Raw genomic sequence first — 25,861 nt, 5'->3', positions numbered from 1 at the left:
TTGCAGTATCACGTTCTTATTAATTAATTAGCTCATTTTTCAAATAAGATCATCCAGGTCTTATCCTACTTCTTCAGTGTTATACTTTGGTCTACCTCTGTCACATCCTTTTCTGAAACTTCAGGGTTCTTGCCCTGAAATATATGTATTTGTTTTTATTGAAGTGCAATTTGCTTTTATGGTACGCAGTACATTACTTTTACAAACAAAAGAGTTCCACTTAAGCCTATCAGTGCTTTCAAATGTTGTATTTTGACATATAAATTATTTGTGTATATTCTAAAGTGCTTTTTCAGGTGATCAAATGGTAAAAGATTACTGTACCTAGATGATTCTATGAACCAGGCAGATTATGGCAGTTATTTGTCTTCTGTTCTTTGCCAATTCTACCCTTTCTTTCACTGAGGCTAAAAACAATTTGGTAGAATTGAAGCTTTTAATATAAACTTTAAATTCTTACATATGAATTTTCCAACTGTCCTATTACAGGACAGTTAGAATTACAGTCCCATGACAGGAAAATTATTAACTCAGAATCTCTGGCAGTTATAAAGAATTATGATCATCTGCCAATAACATGCAGCAACCTTCACAAAAAGAGACATCATTTGGCTTTTTTCACTTCCAGAACTAACAAACATTAAAGCTGTAGATTAAAATGAAGTCTGGTAAAGAAAACACATAGTGAAAGTAGAAACCTTGAACTGCAGTGTTCTCCTTTAACAAATTATTTCATATATTGACGTTACGTTTCAGGTTATGTCCAAGAGGAAGATTTAAAGGAAGAGGAAGATATAAAGGAGGAGGAAGAAGATGATGATGACAATTCAACTGCTCAGCTCCAGGGCAGCAATGACACTGGAACGGATGAGGAACATGATGTGGGTCCTGAGCAGAAAGGGAACTTCAGTTACCAGAATTCCCCTGTCAGTCATATATCTAACCAAGATGCAGAAAATGAATCACTGCTGAGTGATGGCAGTGACCATGTGACAGATGTTAAAAGCGTCTGCTCTAGAGAGCCGCAGGATCCAAAAGCCAGCGCCCATCCCAAAGCCCAGAATGAAGCACACAACTGCATGGATAAGATGACAGCAGTCTATGCCAACATCCTGTCAGACTCTTACTGGACAGGCTTGGGGCTGGGTTTCAAGTTGTCCAACTCTGAAAAGCGGAGTTGCGACAACAGAAATGGAGGGAACAAAGCTGATTTTGATTGGCATCAAGATGCACTGTCCAAAAGCTTACAACAGAATTTACCTTCCAGACCTGTCTCGAAACCCAACCTGTTCAGCTCCGTCCAGCTCTACCGGCAGAGCAGCAAAATGTGTGGAACGGTGTTCACTGGCGCCAGCAGGTTTCGGTGCCGGCAGTGCAGCGCAGCCTACGACACGCTGGTCGAACTAACAGTTCATATGAATGAAACAGGTCACTACCAAGATGACAACCACAAAAAGGACAAGCACAGACCTACCAGCTACTCAAAGCCCCGAAAAAGGGCTTTCCAGGACATGGACAAGGAAGATGCACAAAAAGTTCTCAAGTGTATGTTCTGTGGTGATTCCTTTGATTCCCTTCAAGATTTGAGCGTTCATATGATAAAAACAAAACATTACCAAAAAGTGCCTTTGAAGGAGCCGGTACCAACCATTTCTTCAAAAATGGTCACTCCAGCGAAGAAACGTGTGTTTGACGTTAACAGGCCTTGTTCCCCCGATTCCACAACGGGGTCTTTCTCAGATACTTTTTCCCCACAGAAGAATGGGAATCTGCAGTTATCATCCAACAACCGCTACGGCTACCAGAATGGTGCCAGCTATACGTGGCAGTTTGAGGCCTGCAAATCCCAGATTTTGAAGTGTATGGAGTGTGGGAGCTCCCATGACACCTTGCAGCAGCTCACCACCCACATGATGGTTACTGGCCACTTCTTGAAAGTCACAAGTTCAGCTTCAAAGAAAGGAAAGCAACTTGTTCTAGATCCTTTAGCTGTGGAAAAAATGCAATCGCTCTCTGAAGCACCAGCCAATGACAGCCCGGTTTCGAAGTCAATCAGTAAATCATCATCTGCTGAATGCATAACTCCTGCTTCTGAAATAAAAAAAGAAAGTAAAAAAGATAAAGCTGATGATGCAAATAAAGATGAAAAAGCAGTAAAAACCGAAGAGTATGAGGACGCTCTTCAGAAACCACTGGATCCCACAATGAAGTACCAGTACCTCAGAGAAGAAGATTTAGAAGATGGTTCAAAAGGCGGTGGGGACATTTTAAAGTCTTTGGAGAACACTGTCACGACAGCCATCAATAAAGCTCAAAATGGAGCACCTAGCTGGAGCGCATATCCCAGCATCCATGCAGCTTATCAGCTCTCAGAGGGGGCTAAGCCATCTTTGCCTGTGGGTTCCCAAGTACTGCAGATCAGGCCAACAATGGCCAACAAGTTGAGGCCCATAGCTCCAAAATGGAAAGTCATGCCTCTCGTCCCTATCTCAGCAAACGTGGCTCAGTGCACTCAAGTGAAGAAGGAAACTGATGATAGGGAGGAGGTACAAAAGGACTATGCTAAAGAGAGCATTCAAGCTGAGCCTGTTTCACTTAGCCAGAGTGAGAGGGAACCTATTCTCAAATCTGAAGCCTCTGGGGAGCCAAAAAAGACAGAACCATGTCTCTTGAAAGAAGACGACAAAATTAAAGAGGACAGTGGAAAAGAAAAATCAGCCCTCAAGGAACCAACAACAGCTTCTCTTAGTAATGGTTGTGCTGCTGCCAACCATTCATCAGAGCTGCCTTGTGTCAACCCTCTCAGTGCCCTGCAGTCGGTACTGAATAATCACTTGGGCAAAGCCACTGAGCCTTTACGGCCCCAATCCAACTCCAGCCCCAGCTCTAGCACAATTTCTATGTTCCACAAATCTAATTTAAATATGATGGAGAAGCCAGTTTTATCTCCTACTCCAACCCCACCAAAGCCTGCAAGCGTAACCAGGCACTATTTGTTTGAAAATAATGATCAGCCTATTGACCTGACCAAATCTAAAGGCAAGAAAGCTGAGTCAGCTCAAGCACAATCTTGTACTTCTCCACCTCAAAAACATGCTCTGTCTGACATTGCTGATATGGTCAAAGTTCTTCCCAAAGCTACTACACCAAAACCTGCTGCATCTTCAAGGATCCCGTCTATGAAGTTGGAAATAGATGTCCGACGCTTTGAGGATGTCTCAACAGAAGTCTCCACTCTGCATAAAAGGAAGGGCAGGCAGTCGAACTGGAACCCTCAGCATCTTCTCATTTTGCAAGCTCAGTTTGCTTCCAGCCTCTTCCAGACATCCGAAGGTAAATATTTATTATCAGATCTAGGCCCACAGGAGCGTATGCAGATCTCAAAATTTACTGGACTGTCAATGACCACCATCAGCCACTGGTTGGCAAATGTCAAGTACCAACTTAGGAAAACTGGAGGAACAAAGTTTTTGAAAAACATGGACAAAGGGCATCCAGTCTTTTATTGCAGCGACTGTGCATCTCAGTTTCGAACCCCATCTACTTACATTAGCCACTTAGAATCTCATCTAGGTTTCCAAATGAAAGACATGAACAGGCTGGCTGTGGAGCAGCAAACCAAGGTAGAGCAAGAAATCTCCAGAGTTTCAGTTCAAAGGTCTCCTGAAACAATAGCTGGAGAAGAGGACACAGACTCTAAGTTCAAATGTAAGTTGTGCTGTCGGACATTTGCGAGCAAACATGCTGTAAAACTTCATCTAAGCAAAACACACAGCAAGTCACCAGAACACCATTCACAATTTGTAGCAGAAGTGGATGAAGAATAACTCTTAAGGTATGCATGCTCTATAGTGAGTTTTTATTTCATCCTTTTAAGGAGGCCTCTTTAAATATTCATACTTTATTCAATGTAGGAAAACACTATAAAATGCATAATGTACTGTTGCTTCATTAAACTAATTGCATGTACCTATTCATTTTATAATGTTTTCAGGAAGAGCGCTTGACAAATGCAGAACTACACAACTATATAAAAAAAGTTGCTTCTTGTTAATATTTTCTCAGTACTCACTTCCCTTTTTGTTTCTAAGAATTGTTTCACATCCTGTGCACTTCAATGTGGAATGCAACAAATGAATGCTACTCTTTGCAGAGAGAATGGAAAAAGCAGAAAAAAAAAAAAAAAGCACTGAACACCAAAGGATTGTTACCTGCCTCAGTGCTAATGCATCTGTAAATCTGACTCTGATGGGGGAAAAGAAGACAATTCAAATGTCAAATTAATAAAATAATAAATAGTCCAAGTTCCTGATACACTCAAACCTAGTCTCAAGAATCTACTGATAATTGAGAAGTTTATGTCTAGAAGTTTAGTTGTTCTTTCACTGATATTTGGATATTCCACATTGTACACACTGTTGATATTTTACACGTACGTAACGCTTACTATTGTGAGTGGCCTTTCTTGGCGCATCGCTTCAACCTTTCTCATGTCTCTGCTCATTTCTTTTTGAATCTTGAAGACATTTAATTAGGTTTTGTTTCCCGTTGGCGGGCGTGTCAGTCTGTGATAGCACTGACTTCAGCACAAGGTTTCATGTGGGCTGGGGGGGCTGGTGCTTCTTTCAGGAAGCGCTGAGATTTCTTTTACACGCTTATATTTCCAAAACGTGTTAATATGATACTTCTGCATTACTGTTGATACTTTTTTTTTGGCTGAAAGATCCACCACCCAAAGTACTGCCACAGCCAGTGTTTATGATATGTGATGTCATGTTCAGATTACACACCGTTTTTGCATTTTTAATTTTACTTGATTCACAAACCCAAATCTTCTTGATTTAAATAAATATGCAGAACTTCTACTAAAAGTCCAAATAGAAGTTTTCTGTTCTAACACATTTATTTCCAGCAAGGCTCTCTTAGTCATTCCCAGCAAATTCACCCGCAAACTCAGGCTCTGCTTCTTTCCGCAGAATAATCATGTGCAGACTCAGATTTTCTCCATCATGTTCATTACTTGAATAACATTTGGAAAATGAATTCATCAGGCAGTCAAAATTAAAGATGTGTTGTGAGTTGTCACTCACGCCACCTGCTATTGTGGCTATTCTCTGGCTAATTGAGGGTGCAAGCACTCCGAAGATGAATACTCGCTTGTGTGAAGATTTCACATTTGTTTGCTGCAAATATTCATGAAGCTTTAAGAAACACATTCTTTGTACACAGCCCGCACAAGGACCATGCGTCACTTACTCTCTGTTTAAAAGGCTACTTTTGAATAATTTAAGCCGCTAATCAAAAGGTTGCTTTGGGATGGGTAATAGAAGCTATTGCTTTAGTGTGTAATGTGGTATTCAAGTGCAGTAAGATTGAAGTTTTACATACATCTTGTATGTGCAGTCTCTATTTGACCAGATTTATTCTTTCTGCATATTTTAACAGGCAAAATTCAGTCCAACTCAAAGGGAGTTAATTTTCTCCGTAGTGCTAACGTCCTTAAATTTCTTTGTAGGCATTTTTAACCCAACATTAGAACCCAACACAAAAGGAAGAAACAAATGTACCTTGTTTATCTGAAAATAACAGATTTTGCGCTTAACCATTTTATTACCATTCAAAATCAATATACCTCCCAAAATATTGGGAAATTACAGGAGGTTGGTTGGGAAAAATATACCATATTTCATTTCCTTCCTCACCAGTTAATGATTAATAAGACTCTGACATTCGTCGTTTTCACATAAGAGATATCAGAGCAAACCAATAATTTGGGTTCTATCAAACAAAAGCTATCTGCCAAATATATTAATGTAACAGTTATTTTGGCATATTCATGGCTTAATACCTGACAAATGTTTCAGATTTGGTTTTAAAAGCACCGTATTATTATAAAGAGGCAAACCAAACACCCACCTTCATAAACATGTTATTGTTCCTCGGGATTAGGAGAACAAGTACAAAGAAAAAAATCTGAGGGGGAAAAAAGGCTTTCTGCATTGTAATAACCTACACAGACACATCACGAGTTATTCAGGTGTTACGTGACTACATAAATAAGGCACTGTCCTTCCTGCCTTTGGGTACCCAGAAATCGCTGTCCTTTTAATACTCATCCTTTTCTAATTTATATCAAGATGCAGGTTGCACCTTACCTTTGAAAAAATAGATTTAAATTGCAATGACAGAGTGATAGCACTGTTATCTGGAACTATAATTTGAGTTGGTATGCATGATAGCACAAATTGTGTGAAATGATGGGGTATTTTGGATAGCATTGTAAAGGTTTTATGACTGTAAGCCTACCCAAGTTCTGGCTGTGTTGGAAGTGTGGAGGCCACAGTTTATTCCTATGGCTCCTTCCTGAGATCTGCAAAGAGACTGAATCATATAACAGGGATTTTCAGGGTTTACTTATTCTTACCATGTTATTGTTAAGATTCGGTGTGCATTTGAATAATAACATAGAGGAGAGCACAGTGCTGAGAAACGGGAATATAAAGCACACCAAAATTCTTAAAACATGCACGTGCATCTGCATTCACTTGTAGGCAATACTGTAGTGGCATAGAAATAAAAATATATGGAAATAAATGGAAATAAAACAGTGGAAAGTGTCCTCGAAGTACAGAAATACATAAAATACTTTTTATATTTTAATGAAATTTACTGCTAAAGGTGATATTTTAAAATGTTGACTATCATTAAAGTATAAATGAATAACCTGGGTTGGTACTGTAGAAAAATGTGTTATGCGTATGGATTTATTTTTAAGATCTCTGTGAGGCTGTTTATAAGAAATTTGCTATAAATCCTTCTTAAATGTAAAGACACACATATCTGTTTTATGTTCCTCTTCAGTGTTTTTTCGAGTTCCTTTAACTGATATGGGCTTAGTAATATAATGTAAAATTATGTGTAATATACAACAATCAGATGTCTCAATTCTTTTCATTTAACCTACTTCATATTTGTTTTTATTGCTCTTCTTCAAAGAAACCCCGTGAACATTAGGGAGCGTGGCTTAATCAGAACTAATTTGTATGATGACTTATACCTTCAGAGAGGATTTCTTCTTTTGTTGCAGTTGAATTAGGATTTTTATGTTGTTCCGAGGAAAAAACAAGCCAAAAGGCAATGCAGAATTTCATCCCTTACTGTAAAGTCGGGTGGTGGCACTGACTGCCACTGCTGGTGACCGAGGCTCTCTCTCTTTTCTACAACTTTTTACAGAGATAAGCCTCCATAACGTTAAATTTACCAACTTAATTGGAGAGATTGCTTTACTAAAGGCCCTGATGAGCAAACAAGCAGCTACCTGAAATGAACTAATTGGAAATAAGGCTGCTGCAAAACAAAAAAATGAGTCATAATGGTAAACAGTTTTTCTCTGTTTCCTCCTTTGTCTTTTTTTAACCATCAAGTTTAAAGCTTCTGCAGTGCTTTTTTTCTACTTTATAGGAGACAACTGACATTCTGTGGTAAATGGAAGAAAGAGCAGAGCAGAACTGAAAATCCTCTAATGCACTGACACTAACTTGCCCTCTATTGTTGAAAATGAACAGGCAATCATGATTGTTCATCAAATGGCTCCTAATGCAGTTAAAGCATTCAGCTATAATTTCTCCTTGCATTTATAATTACTGTCATAGACTGCACACCTCAGTGAGCAGATTAAAGCTATAAACTATTTAGCCGTAGCTTTAAGATGAGGAACTTGATTTGTCTGGCAGCAGTTATTTGTTAGAGAGCTTGACACTTCACATAAAAATGACTCAACTTGATGAAGAACAATGCAGTTTAAGCAATGCAGTGATTTTAAATCAGTCATTATACCACGCCCTGTAAGAATTGCAAAGCAATTTGTTAAATGATATATAGGACACGTAGGTAACTGTATGTGTTAAGTATACCAAAATAGAAGATTTTTTTCTTCCATGGATTTTATTTTCTCCTCCCCTCTGGAGCTGGAGGAGCTGCTCTGAACATCATGTTTTGCTATTAGCCAGTGTTGGTGTTACACAGGCAAGGCCAATTGCAAGAATCAGTTGTCCGGAGCCACACATTAGAAGAGAAGACGAAGCAAGGCTACAGGGACAGGCTCAGGTGGGCCTCTGTGCTGCAGTCCCTCAGAGGGGATTGCCCCAGCTGCCCTCCTCTCTCCAATGCCCTGGTGAAAGCCCAGTCCCTCCAGTCCTTGCAAATTTCTCACCATTGCACAAAAGCAGTAGATCAGGAATTTCTGAAATTCAGCATTCTGAAAACTTGGAACTTGTCCTGCCTACCATGTTTTCAGTCTGGCACTCACCCTTGTAAATCCAGCAGTAAGAGTTTGCTCTTGGCTTCAGTAAGAGCAGGGTCAGGGCAGATCAGGGTCCATCAGCAGGGATGCATCCATGCAGATTTACTTGCTTTTTATGAATACTACAGGTTGCTGTTAAGATCAGTGTTACTGAAATTGTATTAGCTCATCCAACACACCAGGTTACCCCATATTGTTCCTAGGCACTGTGTGAATATACAGTAAATGACAGTTCCTGCCCCCAAAAGGCAGGAATTCTTCAAGGCACAAAGAGAAGCAACCTGTAAGTATTTTGACCAGATCTTAACTGACCTTGAATAGCACCTACCTCATCGAGCATTCAGTATTCATAAGGATATCAAAATCTTACCTTCTCTTTGCTGCATCTGATATTATTAAATGCTACAGCCTTCATAATCTATAGCAGAGCAGTGTTACCCAGTGAAATTTCAAAGGAAGAGGACACATTTTACACCTCGTCAACCAAGTGGTGAAGATCAGTAACAAAAGGAAAAGACACGAGCAGCATCCAACCCTCAACAGCACCTTTCAATAAACATAATGTTATTTAGCAGGATGATCACTCTGTGCAAATATGATGGAGCACAGATGAAAAATGAGGAAAAATGTAGATATGGCTTTATGGGAAGAGGAAAGGAGGAAGAGATTTTTCACTATTTATTGGGATAATGAGCAGATAATTCATGACTATTAAGCTGTAGTACTCAGGCCTTGTTCTGCCTCTCCTGGGTTGAGAGCTGGGTCTGTCTGTGTATGGAGGTGGGATGTGTTGGTGTGGGAAGCTCAGCTCCATGTTGTCATTCTCGTGCATCAATGGAGCCATGCAGGATTCACAGCAGCAGATACCGCTCAGGACCCTGCCTGTGAGAAGAATGGGGCAGAAGAAGCCACGCACAGCACAGAGCTCATTTCATAACTGTGACCGTGTTCCTTGTTTGAGAGCATCTCACCTCCGGGAAAGGGGCAGCAGATTCTGGTTCCCAGCCCATGATAAGGCGTGTAGCATTGAGGCACTGCACTGGTCACAGCCTCCAGGAGAGCCGAGGGGCCCAAGGCTCCGTCCTGCCTGCTTTGGGGGGTTGTGCATCCCAAGAGCATGAGCTGGTGGAGCCCTGGAAGGTGGGAGGTGGCTGGAAGGCTCCGACAGTTCTATGAGGGGTGTCCATCTCTGGGGCACTCGCTGGCTCTGTTGGCTCTGGATGCATGGGAAAAGTGCAGTGGGGACCAAGAGGAGGGTGTGCTGGGGGCATGGAAAGGGAGGGAATGGCAGCAGCATGCTGGGCAGAGGAAAGGAGGGAGAGGTGGGGAAGGAGGGAGCTTGTTCCTTGCTGGAAATTTGAACGTTCTCTTTATTAAAACAAAACAATTCCTCCTCCCCTCCAAAATCCCTCCCTGCCAGCACTCAGCACAGCTCCTGTGCCAGGGGTCAGCACATGCAGGATGGGGGAGGGAAGGACGGGGGAGTGGAGGAGGTTGTCATGTCTAATGAATACCCTGAATGTATCGAGATATATATTTTTTTCATTTCAGAAAAGGTTCCATTAAGAGGGAGACAGCCCTAACATGTGCTTTGGCCCCTCATCAGATTTATGAGTATTTGCTCTGCTCTTTAATAGGAAACTCTGCAGCAACTGCCACCTTGCCTGCTCTCCCTGAGATACACAGTGGCTTCTCAGGGAAATGCACTTCATTATTAATGTGAATTTGTACGTTTTTATGACACTGCTTGGGGGAAGGGGCAGGCAGAGATTTCCTGGTGATATATGCTCATTTCTAACCATTTATTGTCCCAGACAATCGAGGAACAATGATAAACATTGTTATAGAAAGTGGAGAGTGCCACAGTGACATTTTTTGAAGGGAAAGGAGAGGTGGCTGGAGTGGCTTTCATGTGGTTGCTTCCCTCCAGTGCCTGCAGCAGCTGCACCAGATCGAGTGACAAAGCGGTCCTTATGGTGGCACATTGCCTCCCCACGCCTGCCCGTTTCTGAGGCCAGCAACGACCCTTTGCTCAGTGCTTTGCTGCAGCAGAGGGGGTACAGAGGAAGGGAAGGAGTGTGTCTTTTGGGAAGCCTCTACTGCAAAAAGTCACAAGGCTCAGAGTGAATGTTCAGAATCCCCATTGCCCCCTTGCCCTGGTAGTTTCTGATTTATTATTGAGTGACCTGGCATGGAAACCCTGTGCATGCAGCAGCAGCTGCAAGACATCAAATCAGACCAGGAGCAGAATGGTGAGGGTGTGTGACATCATTTACCAGAGCATTATCAGCATCTTCTGTTTTCTCTCTTTACTGCAAAGCGCATCTGTAATTCACACAGCCAAGCAGGAGGTCTGAAAGGGGATGAAAATGGTGGGCTTGGGCTGCATTGGAGAACCAAAACAGGGTCAACCTAAAAAGAGAGATCAGTAAGGCCATGGCTTCCCTGTGATCTCAATTCTCCTGCCTCTCCCAGCAGTGTTCTGCAGGCCTGGTGAAGGTCAAAGTCAGGTTACTCTGTCTGTGCCAAAGCCCCAAAAGCCTTTGTGCATGAGGATGCTTCGCCGTTCCCTTTGGGATATCCTCTCTGCAGCACTACCAGCCAGAGCTTCCTCTGTGCCATCGAGCTCATAGCCTCCAGCTATAAGTGAACGACTATGTTTGTATTCCATTCCCTAGCCCTGTGCATGCACAGTCCTTTGTAACAGGAGGGGCACCCAGCAGCTGAGCACTGCTAAGACTTCCTTTATGACATTTTTCTGCTTTCCTCTTCGAACTGAATAGCAGTGAGGAAGAAAATCAGAATAGTCATATAGGGTCGGGTAAAAAATCCCACCCAGTGATATCAAGTCCTAAGTTCCCCCTCCTTATCCCATTCTTTTTTCCATGAGGGTTTCCCAGCCAGCAGTCGGAGGATTAGATTTCTTTCTGAACTGTACAAAGAAGAGGAATTGCAATCTTACTGAATTCACAGTAGCTTCGACCAGTAATTCAGATGAGGCCAAACTACTTGTTCTGTTGTGCATGGATAATGCTACAGGAATCCCTTCTGGGTCTGCTTTCTGTTTCTTTTTTGTACACAAACAAAAGTGTTTTTCCCCAACCTGTTGTTGAATCTTAACTGCAACCTTGTTGCTTTCATGAGCTCATTTAATGAAAACTCCCAAATATATCCCGTTTCTAAAAATCCCCAAGTTTATACCATAAGGCACAGACTCCCTGGAATTATGTATCTCACTATGTACAAGCAATAACCTGTGCACAGCTGCCAGCAGGTACCTCCATCCCACATCTCCATCTCTCCACTTCTCTGTCATGTTGCAGGCCAAGGTTAGAAGCACCTTAGTGCCCAGTTCCCTGTCTCTGCACTCGCTGCTCTCCAAGCAGTCTTTGGTTGCCACCGTGTAGCTGCATGCTGCACCACTGCTGCAAACACAGCATTGGCTGCACAACATCAGCTGTATTTCTGAGATCAAGTCAAGCTACTGGCATTGATTCCTATAGGGACTGAGTCCTCGTGGCCACCAGCTTACTTTATAGGGCCATTAAGAGGATTGATGTTGCCTTTTAAGCACCTATTGATCTACATCCCAAGGGACATCGCAGAAGCAGCGTTCCACTGGGATATGAGTATGCCATGTCCTGCTTCTGCTCGCTTTCATGTAAACTGAGCACACCGCTCTTACCAGTAAGGCAGGTCTGAATGCTTCCTTCGTGCTTCCTCAGCTCAGGGGCAAACAGCTGCATGTGATTCAGTCCTCAGCACAGCTCTCCCCTAAACTGGACATACAGACAGATAGGCTGTGGGTGGGCTTCCAGTTCAGTAACTCACTTCCTAACCTAAGGAGCCCTAATCTGTTGGCCATGGTTTTTTATGGTGCAAGACGCAGGTTTGTCATCCAGAGAATAGACAACCAGGGAGGTAATTCTGTTTATTTGATCAGTGTATTTTATAAAACGTTGCCTATGCTCCCAGGAATTATGTGGAATTCTTCTATAAATCACAAAAAAAAGAAAAAAAAAAAGAAATCTCTCAGTATTTTTCCAAAGAGATTAGGGTGAAAGTTCCTATACTCATTTTTCATGTCTGTAAAAAAAACATCAACAGGAATGATAAGTATAGCCAAAAAGAGTGTAAAAGCACACCCTGTCATTTGTTTTCCATGTGCCATATGTTTTCTGAATCCTGCACCTCCCACATACAAATTGCACGCAATAATGTGGGGTGCACACATTACTCAGGATTATTTAGTTAAGCCCTGCCTATATGAGGGAATTAACTTAGATAATGTCAAGCCACTGTGCTTTGTTTTGTGTTTTTTTTTCCTTATTCTGGATTCATAGAGTAGAAAATTAAAGATCCCACTGTGCCAGGCTTCATGTCATTTGGTTTTAATTTAATTCATCTCTTCAATTCTCTGTTTCTCCTTCTCTTTGAGTATCATCAGTAGGTGGTCCAAGCATCAACCAGAAGATTTACTGGCAAGAGTAAATGTATGAATGCTATGAACACATTGTTTTTCTGATATGATTTAATGACCTTTTTGGCATTCCCATGGCTGTTGAAATCTTCCATAATAATTCCCCTTGGCAGGCAAAGCTCCTGTTGATCAGGTGAAAGCTGATGCAAATGTCAAATGTCAATAAATTTGTAATCCATAAATGTAATACTCAGTGCCAGAGTGAGACAGGGTTAAACAGAGTGCAGCAGCAGACACCTAAGATATGAGCTAAATCTTCATATTGTGAACAGAAAATAGGAAAGGAGTATCACCTCCAAAAAGTCCCTGTAGCCAAACTCTTCTCCTCACTCCCTGTTCTCTCTGCACGTTTTCTGAATTGCTGAGCTTTGACAAAAGAGGTTTTGATTGCATGAGGCATGGGGTGCAGGTTCTGTGCCTTGATCTGTTTTTGACTCGTTGTGTGAGGCTGGGAGTGAACTTCTCTGTGTTTCCAGAGGAGCTCTTTCCCTTTGCAGAGGTTCCAGAGCCACCAGAGTTTGATCCTGGAAGCGATTAGTTATGCAAGATATTCCAGTAAATTAACAAGACCACTTATATAACTTAGGTGTTGCAGGAATGAGTTGTGACTCATTTATAGTTTTAAGGAGCTTGAAAAGGGCGAGCCATGTTTGAAGCCTGATTTTATATACAACAAAGACATAAGAACAATCACATAATTTCCCAAGAGATTTTCTTGAGGGCCCTCTGCTTTGACCTTTGGCTCTGAAAAGCTCTGGTTTGTTTGACATTGAAAAAAAGCAAATGTGTGAATGCAGTGCCACGAGCATTTGCACTTTGAGCATGCTGGGGCTGAACACAGCTGAACTGGAAAAGACTGCAGCAGCTAATGTACTGGGAAAATATACCAGAAGCATTTACTTAATAACTCAACTAATTCCTTTAGCTCACCTTGTAGAGATTTAACCTTTGAATGAGAGAGTCCCTAGTTCAAAATCCTATGTCTCCTCTGTCCTTGTGTTAATTTTTAAATTATATATCATTGTTGAGAGGCCCTTGTGTTGAGCATTACAGGCTATTTTTCATGTCTAAACTGGGGAATTATAACCGAACATTAGCTACTGGCTATAAATCACACGGAACAAAGTGGCATCTGCATCTACTCAGTAACAAGAGTGGGAGAAATGCAACTTACTTAAGTTGAGACAGGAAAGAGGACACAAGCGCAGCAGCAGAGATAATTGTGACTGGGGAGAACTAATGGTTCCTCGAGCCGCGTGGGGCTGTGCAGCCCTGTGCTCAGAGCTCCACAGCCAGTGCTGTAAGTGCACGGTCACAGCAGGAGCTCAGGCAATTTGCAGGGGAAATGCAGAGCTGGAAGATATTTCACACACCCCTGCAATGCCACCTAGCACGCTGCTGGGCACGGCAGGCCAGCCTCAGAGTCAGGGAGAGCTTTTTCAGAGCCTGGAAATTGCACTGTTTTGCTCTCCCCATCCCCATCCTCCATCAGCAAGCATGAGTGAGCAGTGTCCACAACTCGCTCTCCCTGGGAAATGTTTTTATTTCTAATTATGGCTAAAGCCCAGGTGAGGAGGAGGCAGCACGGCTGTCAGCACAGCAATCCGTAGGGCTGTGGGTCTGGGCTGTGCAGCTCTGCCCACTGCTCTGCTCACAGCAGGAGCACTGCAAGTGCCTGGCCTTCTTGAGCAGCTCGACAAAGGTACAGCACTATCTTAAAAGCCAGCAAGAGAAGCTTAACCCAGAGTGGTCTCATTCTTGCATTTGCCTCTGCTGTCCTTTCTTTTACTCCGTTGGTGTATTTTTTTAGTTCCCTGAACTTTGAACAAAGCTTCCATGATCTCTTGTGTCTTCAGTGGGGCAAGCCAAAGCTGCCTGTATAGTTTTGGGGGCCACACACTTTCATTTGTGCAGTGGAAGCCAGCAGAGTTTCTTCATAAACTGCTGCACCGAATGCAGCAGGGGCTCAAGGTGAGCTCTGCCTGCATTGCATCTCCAAAGGAGAACAGAGCTCCACAAAGAGGTGCCCAAGCAGTTGGGTTTGTTCTGTTTGAGCAGTGCTGAACACAGCGAGTTGCTGGTCCAGGCTCCAAGTGGCAGTAATTGCAGTGGGTGTTTTGCTGATTAGAAGTAAACTTCAGGACGTTCTTAAAAGCTTTGCTTTAGAGGCCTATGTCTGGTACATTTATTAGGTTGTTCAGCAGTAATTCAGACAGCAGAGAATTGGTGAGGACCTGGTCTATCTAATTGTGTGTCTAAATCATAGTTGCACCGTGATTCAGAGGTACTAACATTACAGTCTGCACCGAATGGCTGAGGTTATATGGTCAGATTCCTGCAGATGGTCAGTTTGTACCATAAAATTTAAAATTACAACTTGCGCCGTAAAGCTACTGCCTCAAATTTATTATATATTGCGGCACAACAAGCAAATTAATACTAGATGCAGTATATGCCCAGACATTAATGGGAGCAGAGGATGAAATATTCTCTTCCCGGCTCATTGGTACACATTCCCTTCAGAGCACCAAGGAAGGCACCAGGAACGCAGCCCTGCGTGGTGCGGTGCCAGCCTGGGGGTGGTGGGAAGGACATCACAGCCCAGCATGGGGACACTGCACGCACCCCAGCACGAGGCCCCGGGGCTTTCAAGCCCGCAGTTCTGCTCCGTGTGCTATGCCTGCAAGAGCTGAGCGCTCAGCAAAATCTTTTTATTATTCGTCATAAAGAATCACAGCTGTGAAAAGCAAACTAGGGAAGGGGAGTGGGAACAGGCAAGCACGCTCCCCTGGACCGGTGTAAATCAGGAGCAGCTCCTCTGTAGGTCTGCTGAATTACGCTGCTGTCACTCTGACATCAGCCCAGAATCAGCCCCTCTACCTGCAAGAGATGAGTGAAATATCTTACAACTGTGTGTCCAGGAGCCTGCTAAGCTTCTTGTAGAGTTGCTGTCAGTATGCCCAGGGCAGAAGCATATTTTTTTTCTTACTGTTGTACATAAGGGCTCTGCTGCAGCCGACAACATGAAATGTGTTAGTTCGGTTTGTTCAAAATGGAGTGTGTTTGTTAAGTGTTGCCTCTTTGATGTTGCGCTGCCATCTCCATCTTTGTCATCATTGCCCATCTTTTTCAATCTAATGAACTCAAACCATCAGTGCAACTTAAGTTCGGCTGTCTGTTCTTGCATAGTTAATATTAAAAATGTACTAACAGTGTGGCTGCGAAATCAAATTATGCACATAAATATGCTGGCATAGCAGAGGAGGCGGCAGAAGCTGAAGTTAGCAACATTGATGCCAGTTCACATTTGCAAATCAACCGTCAATCTGTCATTAAACATGTTATCAAATGATGATAAGTGTATGCTTCTTGCTTGCATTGGCGCGCTTATTCCCGATGTTGATGTGCATTAATGGGATAATGTGCATTAACATAGTCTTGCTTGGATGAACACAAAACATTTTTTATCCGTCTTAGTTTGTTTCCCCCTGTGGCCCCCAAGTAAGTGTTTTGTGTTATCAAATTGCCAAAAAATGGGAAAACATATTACTTTTAATTAGCAAAAATTTTGAGTCGTTCTTTTTTTTAAATTTTTATCCAGACTCTCCTGTGTGTTGTCAGTGGAGGTGGAGGGGACAGAAAAACATTCCCTTGCCTTCTTTAAGTAAAACGATTAATGTCAGAAACTCAGAGGCTGACAATTATGCTCTGTCTTAATGCACTGGCCTTTCATCTGCAGCCCTTGCTTTTGACACGAGTGATGGTTTCAGTTCAGCGATATGAAAGGCAGGAAAGGAAATGATCTCAGGCATTCCCAGCCCATTGTGCGCTGCTGTACGCAGACATGGCAAGCAGTCCTCGCGCTGCCTTCAATTTGTGGTTTTGCATGCAAGTCGGCAGCGGCTGTACCTAAGATGAAACAAAAAGCTGCAGAAGAGCACGGCTGCTCTAGGAGGGAGTGCAAGGAGCTTCCCACCCGCTGCCCGGCTCTGCCATCGCTCTGCGTGATGCGCTGCTTGCAGCACGCGCTGACACTGAGCTTCCTGGAAGTGGAAAAAAATCCTAACGCAAAGTGACGGAAGACACAAAACCATAGAGAGAGTCTGGAGACCATCCCATGTCACCGGGCCTTCCTGCCTCCCAGCCCTGTCCGCAGCTCCTGCCAGGTGGGGGCTCAGCTCTGGGGAAGGCTCACTGCCCTGGGAGCCATTTCGATAAATATAAACATTTGTGGTGGGGGTTTTGTTGTTGTTGGTTTTTTTTAATTGCTTCTGTTCAGAATTAATTTTTTTTTCTACCCAGACACAATTCAGAACTTTTGGAAAAGCTGAGGTGGAACTCTACCAGAGCAGGAAAGGCATCTGCTGGTCTTTTGTTCTTCTGGGACTTCAAGGTTTTCAAACTCTTTAAAAAGCAAACGAAGCAAGGTTCGTTCCACCTCTTGGAGAAAAGCTGTTCTTTTAAATCTTCTTGTATTTATGCGACAGGGGCAAAATTGTGATGATCTACCCAGGTTTTTTACAGTAAAACAGCAATATTAATGGAAAACAGTCTGGATAATGTCTGGTCCTGTTCAAAACACCACGACTTATGCCAGGACTTTTACTAGGCATTACTGGTAGCATTATCAAATCAGGCTCAAGAGTTGCCTTAAAGGAAAGTCAATCATTTAAAGTGTTTTATTTTTAGTTTATGAGGTGGAAAATAAAACTCCTTCTAAAACTTTTATGATAGACATCATATTATTTACATGTCCCTAAAATAGCAACTATTTCTCATATAATAAAAATGTTTATAAATTACTTTTAGTCTCCATTTATGACTGCATTTAACATCCAGACATGGCTTGAGGTTCGTCCTGATCCTAAAAAAATCAGAGCTAGTAGAATAATGACTTTTTACATTTGAATGTTTTGGTAAATGGGTCAAACTCTTGATCGCTCTTCCTTTTTTTATCAATCTATTAATGCCATTATCTTTAGGCATCTTATTCAGGACTCTGATTTCTATTATCTAGGTGATTTAAAGGAAAATAATAGGGAATAATTAATGATTTTTTAAAATTGTCTTGATTTTTGAAAAGCCTATTATTTCTAAATTGTGGATACATCAGCACAACTTTTATACTCATAAAACTCTAATAACAGTAATTGCATTCCTGTTACCTGTAGCTTCAGTGAGACCTCATGTTTTCTACTTTCTAAACCAAAGATCTTGTCTTCTCATACAGAGAGCCTGAATTTTATCTCCTGCTACACATTCATTACTGGCAGAATTTACCCAGCAACATTTTTTTTTGCTGTGTAGCTTTATGTTGCTTCTACTCCATGAACTACCTTGAAATTAATTTGTCAAACATTCGTCCCACTGCTTAGGGAAGGTTCCTGATCAGATGAGTGGACCAGTTTGTCATGACTTGGTGGAGAGGTGCTGGAAATCAGATGGCTTTAAAAGGCTGTGTCTGGGGGACTCCTGTAAGGCAGCTCAGGCAAGGATCACGTGGGTGACCTTTTATATCACAGATAGCATTTGGACAACTAGTGGGGGAAAGGTGTCTTGCCGTCTCCCCTTCCATGATGACTTTGAGCCCTTAGACAGACCTTCCTGGAAGCTCTTCATTGCCAATGTCCAATTCTTTCTATTTTTGGCATTTGGCATGCAACAGATCAAGGTATAAAATGGGCATATCAAAACTGAACCCAGATCAAATATCCCAGCTACATCAGATACTGTTTGGGAGAAGACTGGGTCTGGGTTTTATCTTCACTACTTCAGTCAGTCTCTGCTTTGAACAGATGCATTCATCAGCTGCATTAGTTTACCAATTGTCATTAAGCAATTTAAAACAGTGGGATGCTGGGTTGTTCCTCGGTAGTCATTTGTCAAAGGAAATGTTGAAAGAGGGAATTAGAAGTAACAGAGTTCCTCTTGATTCTCCAGTCTTTATTCTTCATACTGCATATTCTTCTATTATCTTAGGCTAACTTTGGAGTGTTTGTCAGTTTTTGAAAATGGCAAGTAATTAGTCAATATGTTTTCACCATATGTATCAAGCTCAGTAAAGAGGCAACCATTGGCCTTTGTCATGGCACAGTAAGCGTTCGTTTTCTCAGCACTTCAAGTTACGCTGAGCGTGTGGTGAACGCCAAAGAATTTAATGAGGAATTTTACAATGAAACATTTGACATAATAATTCACTGTTCAGCTCAGTTCACAAATTTGGGACGAGTCCCCGTTTCAGATTTCATCGACTTGTGCTGTTCACACTCGAGGTCTTGCATGAGCTGCATCTCCCCTGCCTGGTGCCCTGAGCAGAGAGCAAAGAGGCTGTGCAAAGGGTGGATAAATTGTTACTGACTCAATGTGGTCCTATTTTACATCTTCTTGGCACAGATGCTGTGTACAAGAGGGAAGAATTCTTGAAACCACGTTTCCCTTCCAGACAGCCTTAGTACTTACCTCAAGCTAGTAACTGCACTCTTTCCATGGAGAAATTCTTGCTTTGAGGCTTCCGCTGTTGCTGACTGTCAACGTTCTATAAAATATAAAAAAAATCAGAATCTGATCTTAACACTGCTGATAAAAAGTGTCATTTGCCCCGATTTCACCTTCTGAGCAAAAATATGTGCAGTGCTTCTGGAGAGAGAGAGGATAGGCAGCAGCCCTGCCAGGGCTCTTGGGAATACTCCATTTCAATTATTTGTGGAACAGGTTTTTACATTCTTCACTGGCTTTCCTTAGATTTACAAATAGAACTTCCGAGCTCAGACTCAATTCAGTGAGCTACAGGTGTTTTGTTTAACATTTTGGGGTAGTACAATAAATAGCCACAAATAAGAATGATGGCGTGTTGTTTTACTGCAGTCGTGATTTAAATATATGTGGCATTGCCACTGAAGTCAATAGGACTTTCTCCTGAGTACGTTTTGCAGAGTATGGTATCATTAAAATATGACAGTTAATAGTCTTGTTTATGTTATTATATTTAATGAATAAATATATCAGTCTGTACATCAAACTCGGTTTTGTTTATACTCTTTAATTCTAGTCTTATCTCCCCTAGATGCATGTTATATCTTTTAATTTTATAATTATCCACTTTATTCATGTGTGACACTACAGAACTGCCACTTATATCCTATGAGACATCCAAACGCAAACAGATGGAAGACAAGCATCCATTAGGAAATTCAGATCTGGATCTGAATCCAGCTCCATATTTTCAAAGACCTCCACAATCTCAGCTCAGGAACAGCAGTTAAAGGATCTGCAACAGCAGTTGCAGAATGGGAGTCTACACAGCATATCTAAACACGAACTGCCAACAGGGACTTTACATGATCCTCCAACTAAATATTACTTTCTTCCTCTTGAAGGAGACCTTTTCTTTAAAGGCAGAGAGGGAACACTTCTCACATTGGTCTTCTGAAGGTTTTCAAAAGAGGAATTCAAGGTTTATTGGGCAGGAGAGAGAGAATGGAAACATAAGCATAACTTCACAGCCGAGTGATTATAACACTTGGCTGGAAGGAATGTCAGTCCATGCTCCGAGGACCATTTTAACTTGACTAAATTCACAGGACAAAATACTTCCACTGTCCTTGCATGTAGAGGCTCAGGGTTTACCTCTTCCAAGGCAGCAGAATCCTGCTCCTGTCGGCTTCTCTCTCAGCTGGAGGTTTACTTTTGCAAAGATCCTAAGGACCAAATGGTCTGTATCCCTGCACCAGTGCTGGGTGCTCTACGTCCTAAGAAACCCATCACCCAAACGATAGTTCTAGAAGAGCAAATTCCAATTTATTTGCTTAGGAATCTCCTGGTGTGTCTAATTACTCGTAGTACAATGATGAAAAGTTTAGTAAAATATCTGGGGTATTACAAATAGGATGACAGCATTCACAGGATTCTGCATGTTCTCCTTTAAAATTTTTCTTTCTGTCTGTTGATGTAACACAAAAAATATCTGCTGTGTGATGCTGTTTCCAAAAGGCAGTGCCTCCTTTTATATCCAGTAGCCAAAACCTGTGTGAGAGCAGGCTGGGAAAGGGGAACACCCATGTATAAAACCACAGCACAGAGCAAGTCGCTGAGATTACAGGAGAGCAGCTGGCAAGAAGAGACATGTGCAGCCAGATAATAACAATTAAAATAAAATTTAAAAAAAGCTTGTGATTCCACAGGTTTCTGAAAGCAGTGTCATTACTTAGCATGTGTTTTTGTTTTGCATCTTCTTGATTGGTATATTTATTTGCTGGGCAGTATTTCAGCCTCTTAGATCTTGAAAGCCTCCCTCACCTATTTCATGAAAAGAACTCCTGGGAAGTGGCTGTGAAAAAAGTCACCCCTCCAAAGCAGTCATCTGAGGAAGGGAAAATCTGCTCAGGAATGTGGCACAGACGAAGTGAATACTTTTCCCAGTTAGCACTTGAAGAAGAAAATATCATAATATTTAAACCAGTTTTGAAAACTTTCCATGAAAATAGGGGAAGGGAAGAAAAAAAAACCATAAAATACTGGTTGCATACAGAGAGAGGCCAAAGAGGGTTCAGTTACCATAGAGATTATTACTGGCAATTGGTACTCAACAGCAGATTGGGATCTGTTAGCAATATTTTTATTAATATTTTTTCTTAATTGGTTATTTATGTATTTTGGATCCATCTCCGTGCCGAGCCCAGATTTTACTCTTTACCTGTCACTCTTTTTGACATGAAGCAGTAACGGCTGTGCCAGATATCAGGCACTCCCTCGATTTGTAAATACTAGCGTGGGTCACGAGTACCAGAATGATAAATAACATGTGGACACGTCCCTGTGCTTGGCTTTGGATGGCAAAGGGGGGGGAGAAGCATCACAAATGCTCTCAGTCTCTGCAAGCCTTCACCAGAAGCACTCTTCCGTGCAAACCCTTATTGCCATTATAATTACGACAATTTTTTGTAGGTACAACAGAGAGGATTCAGAATGCCTTTTCCCTTTCAATATTCCCTCGTGTGTATGCAAGCCCAGTCATTTAAGACATGCATGTTCCAACGCACAAACTGGTATTTAGCAAATATCCTGTTGTGAAGCATTTCCCTCCTCTCCCTGTCTTCCCCTCCTAAAGGACCGAACAACTCACATCTTCATCACCACTCCAGCAGAAATATGTTGAAAGGTCCATGTTAAATTAAGGGACATTTTTAACCAATCAGCTGCTACCAACTGAATTCTTAATTTTTTTAGAGTGCCCCATCCTGAACATAGCCAATGTTAACCACATTTTAATATGTTACCGGGCTGTTACCCCATAGGAATGCTGCTGGCAGCCAGGCCCACCGGGTTTCCATCCTCTTCCCCCTCACTTCTCCAGCTTTGGGGTCCCAGCAGTGGGGAATGGGCCCAGGGAGGGCTCCCAGCCCATCACAGTGCTTTAAGAGAGATGGAAAATGAGGAAAGGAGAGATGTGGCTTTTCTCCTCTAATCTCCTTTGGTTATCATGATCTCAAGGGTTATCTGTAATGATAGTAGGCTCTGCATTTCAGATGGAAATGTGATTTTCCGAGCTGATGGTGTCACTTCAAGTAAACAAAGTTAATTCTGCTTCCTGCTACACAAGGCCTAATCTCATTACCCAAACCACAAGTAGCATAACAGAGAACATTCCCAACTGTCAAAAGAACTTAAAATAAAGGTGGGAATTGTTTTTATCTTTTGTCCCCCTTCCCTCCCCCAGATCCCTCAATGCACGTTAATTATCACATCAGACCTACTGAAACCTATTCAGATCTGCCAGTCTCTGTTGTGGCTCCTCTTTCATTCGATGCACCTATGGAATAATAGTACTTATGCTGCATCTTCCCCTCTTGTAAACCCCAAACAGCCCCTCTGGGTTTAGCAGAGTTCTTTGTGGGTTACATGTGGAGCAGAACCAGGGAACCAGTGCTGCTGACTGAGTGCTCTGTGTTCCCAGCTCCAGCGTTAGGCAAGAGGAAATCCAAGCAGACTATCGAGTGATTCTCAGCTCATCTCAAACCAGCCACCAATCAGAGGAGAATCATTCACACAACCCTGCAACAACAGTATTTTCCATCCCCTCTTCATTTAAAATGACCTTTGTGTGATGAGAACGTCTGCCTTGCTGAGCCTTAATTGCTTAATTAGAGAACCGGGTTCTCTATTAGGTAAATGTTTTTTAAAATCCTGTATTTTTTTTGTATGTATGTTGTTTCTTTCATTTTAAGTTCATCAGCAACATTTTAAGAGCTTTAAAAGGGCACTTTGGAGTGGATATAGTTTGTTAGTTTATTTATTTACTTGTTTGTTGTTTGAAGGCTTTGTTTCCCTCTCTTACCCTGAGATGTATTTACAGCACAAATCACCTGTCAGGAGTTCCTCTGCCCTGCACTGCCTCACATGCACACCACTGAGCAAAAAAGGGAGGGGAAAAGAAGGAGAAAAAAAGAAAGAAAGAAACAAACAAAGAAAAAAAAGCTGCCTTTCATTGAACAGCTGTTACAGGTTCTGGGTGTGATTGGGAGTTTATTTATGGGCAGGTGCCTGGGGGCCTAAAGAAGTGTTCAGCTGTGGAGGTCCCAGCCCACGTCCTGACCGTGGTAAGTCCTGCATTCCTCCTGCTGCCTTTTGCAGCTGGTTGTGTTTTGTTTTCTGTTATATTCGATTTTTAAATATTATCTTATTTTTGTGGAGGTGTTTGTAAGGTCTGTTCAATCAATCTGTTGCTGTAGGATTGCTTCTGACTGCGTGGTTGGTGGTGGTTTTAAAGAAGTTGACTGATGCGTTTGTTCTGGAAAGTTCTGTGGGTTTTGCCTTGGGCTGGGTTGTTTTTGGGTAGTGTTGTTGTGTTGATGCCCTGCTCTGAAGGCAGAAGGCTCCAGAAGTGATTTGTACAGATGCTGATCACAGAGATAAGTTAGAACAAAATAGTATTCCTGAAATAATTCTTGGGGTTGGAGCAGCTGTGCTCATGCCAAAACCTCTGCTGCAGTGCTGGGGGTGCTGCGAGTGGCCATGGGGCACCAACGTAAGAGGAAACACATTAAGATGCCAAAGCAGTTGCAGATATTTCTCCCCAGCACCAAATGTCTTCTTGCTGTGCTCTTTTTAAGGTAATACCTTACTGGAGGATGTTATCATAAAAAGTGAAATGTGACTAATAAAGATAAGGAAAATGGACAGAAGTGAGTTCCAGCAAAACTGGCTATTAAATTATTTGGACCCCTTGTAGTGGTAGTGAGAAAGTTTGGGCTCTGTTCGTAAAAGGGCCTTGAACTCATTGTTGGTGTTTTGGATTGAAGGAATCTCAAAGGCAACTTGGCTGACCTTCGCTTTTTGTATTGTTCCACTAACGCAGCTCCTCATGACTGGCTGTAATCCTGTTCCCATTGCTTCCACACAGTGCAGGATGGCAGTGAGAGAAAACATGCAACCTGTGGAACTGTGGGGAAGGGAGGAAGCAGCACTGCTGTCCTGATTAAAGCATGTGTGAGGGAAAGTTAATGGCTGCACCGAGTAAGAAGCCCTGATGAGTAAAAGGGAACCCACTGATATTTGAGGAATAGAGCCTGCAGGACAGGCAATAAGCAGTGTTCTCCGGCACCAAGTGAGCACAGTGAGTTGTTTTCTGGACCTTGAAAGATCTCTGCTTACATTCATTTCAGCCTAGTTGCTTTTAAGGACTGCTGTTCTGCCTGGATTTCAGGAGTGTTATTCGTCTGTTTGCTAATATGAATTCAGCTCATGGCAAGATTTAATTGCAAAAGGTGATATGGCTTCTTTTTGAGTAGTTGCGTGTGGTATTTTGGGCAGGCTTTCTCTACTCGAGCTCTGAGCCAACAAAGAGCCAGGTGGCTGCGTTGGCATGGTGCTGAGCCCTACGTAATAAATCTGATGAGGGTTTATTAGCTTGGCACCACACTCCCTGAATTTTAAGGGGTTTGGATGAGTTCTGGCTGGCATCCCATTGGGTCAGACATACCCCTTGTAATACGTGCTGAAGGTAATAGGGAGAGCATGCAATCCTGGTCCTGCTGATCTGCAAAATTCATTTGTCCTAATACCTGTGCAACTTGAAAGTTAGCTTTTTCATATTGATTTAAATTAAAATATATATATATCTTGTATCACTTCTTAACTGTGGAGAAAGGAGTGAAGAGTACAGTTTGAGGTGGGGCAGGACGTTTGTGTGTGTGGCCAGGAATAGGACCTGCAAATAATTGATGTTTACTAGCAAAGGCCAAAAATGCTTAGAAATGATCTATGCTTAATATATTTGTTGTAGCCTAGGGTCATATAGGGTTATGACTTTTAGGAAAAAATGGATAGAACTTGTAGTTTTGAAAATATGTATTTTACTGTAGGGCATTCTCAAAGGCTTTTTTATTGTCTGCATGCTCTCTTTCACTTACACGTTTCGTTTTCCATATATTATTCATGATGTCTATCTTAATAAGTTCTGGGCCGAGCCATTGTTCTCTGTTAATAGTTTGTCACAAATAACATTGCCTGCACGTGGTGTCAGAGCTGCTCTGATACCCTGTGCTGACCGAGGTGCAACCCCAGGAGCAGGAGGGTGAAGCCCATTGTGAGGTTCAGATTTGTTCCCCCACTTGCGAGTTTCTCTTTTCTACCCAAACCTTGCTCAAAGCCTTGAGAAGGGCTGGGTGACGTCACTGCACTGTTATGGTTCCTTATGAGGAAGACTCAGAACTGAAATAGGGGCTAAGCAGCCAAAGTACAGGAGCCACCATACCTGGTTTCAGCTTTGACCCATGCTATTAAGGCAAATAAATATAAATTTGGGAGAGCTGCATCTGCAAACACACACGCAGGCACTGCGTGCACCATGTGTGGGGTAGAGAAGAAATTGGTGTTCACAGTGCTGAATGGCTGTATTTTCTGCAGCAGGTTTCCATAGAAGCATTTTTCATGGAGCAGTTATGGACAGCTCAGGCCCTGCCTGGTGCTCAATGTGTGGCTATCAAGTTTATGCAAAGTGTTGATTTTCTTAATTTTAAGTACGTTCTTTTATACTTTAACTCTTAGCTTCATTCTGCAATTTACCACTCAGAAATAAATTG

The 25,861-nt window shown here is 42.2% G+C and overlaps 1 protein-coding gene across 3 annotated transcripts in view; it reads left to right on the top strand.

Moving 5' to 3' along the window:
• Positions 1-25,861, top strand: part of TSHZ2 (teashirt zinc finger homeobox 2) — a 205,937-nt gene that overhangs the window by 128,387 nt on the left and 51,689 nt on the right. Inside the window, exon 2 of one of the 3 annotated variants that reach the window (XM_090152070.1) lies at positions 757-3,708. In XM_090152070.1, coding sequence (XP_090008196.1) covers positions 757-3,708 — 2,952 coding nt within the window. Of the gene's footprint in view, positions 1-756; positions 12,330-25,861 lie in introns of those variants that run through there. The other 2 variants (XM_031616145.2, XM_090152069.1) reach the window with 2 other exon arrangements.

This window comes from Phasianus colchicus, chromosome 17 (assembly GCF_987193195.1).
Source record: "Phasianus colchicus chromosome 17, bPhaCol1.hap1.1, whole genome shotgun sequence".
NCBI lineage: Eukaryota > Metazoa > Chordata > Aves > Galliformes > Phasianidae > Phasianus > Phasianus colchicus.
The sequence above is the reverse complement of the archived record's forward strand: the minus strand, read 5'-3'. Positions and strand labels throughout refer to the sequence as shown.